At 64.1% G+C, this 1,497-nt stretch overlaps 1 protein-coding gene across 2 annotated transcripts in view; it reads right to left on the reverse strand.

Moving 5' to 3' along the window:
* Nucleotides 1-1,497, reverse strand: part of TXN (thioredoxin) — a 14,648-nt gene that overhangs the window by 12,887 nt on the left and 264 nt on the right. Inside the window, exon 1 of one of the 2 annotated variants that reach the window (XM_040631694.1) lies at nucleotides 284-475. The exons of the other annotated variant lie outside the window; for it this stretch is intronic. Within the exon in view, the coding sequence (XP_040487628.1) occupies nucleotides 284-307 (24 nt within the window). The 5' untranslated portion in view covers nucleotides 308-475. Of the gene's footprint in view, nucleotides 1-283; nucleotides 476-1,497 lie in introns of those variants that run through there. 2 annotated transcript variants of the gene reach the window in all.

A 1,497-nucleotide genomic window follows, 5' to 3' on the forward strand; every position in this document is an offset into this window, starting at 1 on the left:
GGGGGGGGGGGGGGGGGGGGGGGGACGCCCGGCGCACTGGACACGGGCAGAGCTGGGCACCCAGTGCCCACCCTCCAGGGCGCCCTCGCGCCTCTCCTCCCTTCCAACGGTACGTGCTCCGCTGCCTCAGGCACGTCCAGGCCCGGGCTTCCCGCAGTCCCAGGCCAAGGCGCCGCGTCCCCTTCCCCCGGGCTGCGGAGGGGCGCCTGCCCACCTCCCGCCCTCGCCCTCCCCAGCTACGAGACTGCGCGTCGCGCCCGGGCCTTCCCCCGGAAGCGCGTACCTTGCTCTCGATCTGCTTCACCATTTTGGCGGCTGGGGTCTGACAAGCAACCTTAAGAACCGATGAAACTGGATCCAAAACGCCGGACAGAGCTTGCAGAGCGCTCAGCCCGCCTTCCCTTTATAGCAACTGGGGGCGGGGCGGGCGGGCGCGCGCGGCGTGCGTGTTGCGGGGGCGCGCCCGCTCGGGCCTCTCGCGCCCGCCACGGCGCTACGGCCAGGCCCCGCCTTCCGGAATCACCGAGGTCCCGGCTGGGGGCGGGGCCGCTCCCCGGGGGCGGGGTTGGCGCGGACGCTGGGCGGGGCTCTAGGGAGCGCCCTGGGCTCCAAGCCCGCTGCCCCGCCCGCCCGCACCCTGGCTGGGAGTGGGGCTGTATGCTGGCAGCCGAGCGGCCTTTGGGACGCAGGCACTGTGCATGGCAGGGGGAAGCGGGGACGCGGACAGCCATCCCCAGAGCCACAGGGCCACCTGGGAAGGGGTCAGCCGGCCTTAACGGAACGCTCCCACGAAGGGGCCGCTTAGGTAGGGCTGGATTCCTCGAAAAGGTCCGCCACGCTCCCGCCTCGCCAACCCCGCAAACCCCACAAAGTGCTGAGTAACGATGACCAGGAAGTATCTCTGCTCCCCCTCCTCCCTTCGGGAGCTTATCGCGATGGTTGTCTTCTCTTCGCTCCTTCCTGTTCTTTTACTTCACCGATGAAACCGCTGCTCCAGCGTGACACTGCAGTTTAGTGCGGGAGAGACGGCTGGGAACGGGCTGGGTGGGCTCTTGACCGGCAGGCAGCTGTGTGTGTGGGCGGGTGTACTGGCGGCTGGACTGATGCAGTTGTGACCATGAGCAGGTCTTGAGCTCCCGATGCCTCAGTGTTCCTTTATGTAAAATGGGAATCATGCTGGTCCCTAACTCATGCTGGTGGTGTTTTGAGGATTAAATGAAGTGCTTGTAAAGTGATTAGGACAGTGCTTGGCACGTAGTAAGTACTCAATAGTTATAATTAAAGCTGTTGTGAGTACTAATTAGGCTTGCTTGGTGTCATAGTGGGGGGGAGGCATGCTGATCTTGGCGACCTTATATTTATAATGGCGCCAGTACACACATTTGTGTGAGTTTTTTTCTGCCAGTGGTAGAACCTGGAGCAGAGGTGTTGATCCAAGGATGCATGTTGCAGGTTGGGTCTGGCAGGTCAGGGGGCATTGTGAAGTGGGGGGGGGGG

This window comes from Ursus maritimus, unplaced genomic scaffold (assembly GCF_017311325.1).
Source record: "Ursus maritimus isolate PB19 unplaced genomic scaffold, ASM1731132v1 scaffold_17, whole genome shotgun sequence".
NCBI classification, from domain to species: Eukaryota; Metazoa; Chordata; class Mammalia; order Carnivora; family Ursidae; genus Ursus; species Ursus maritimus.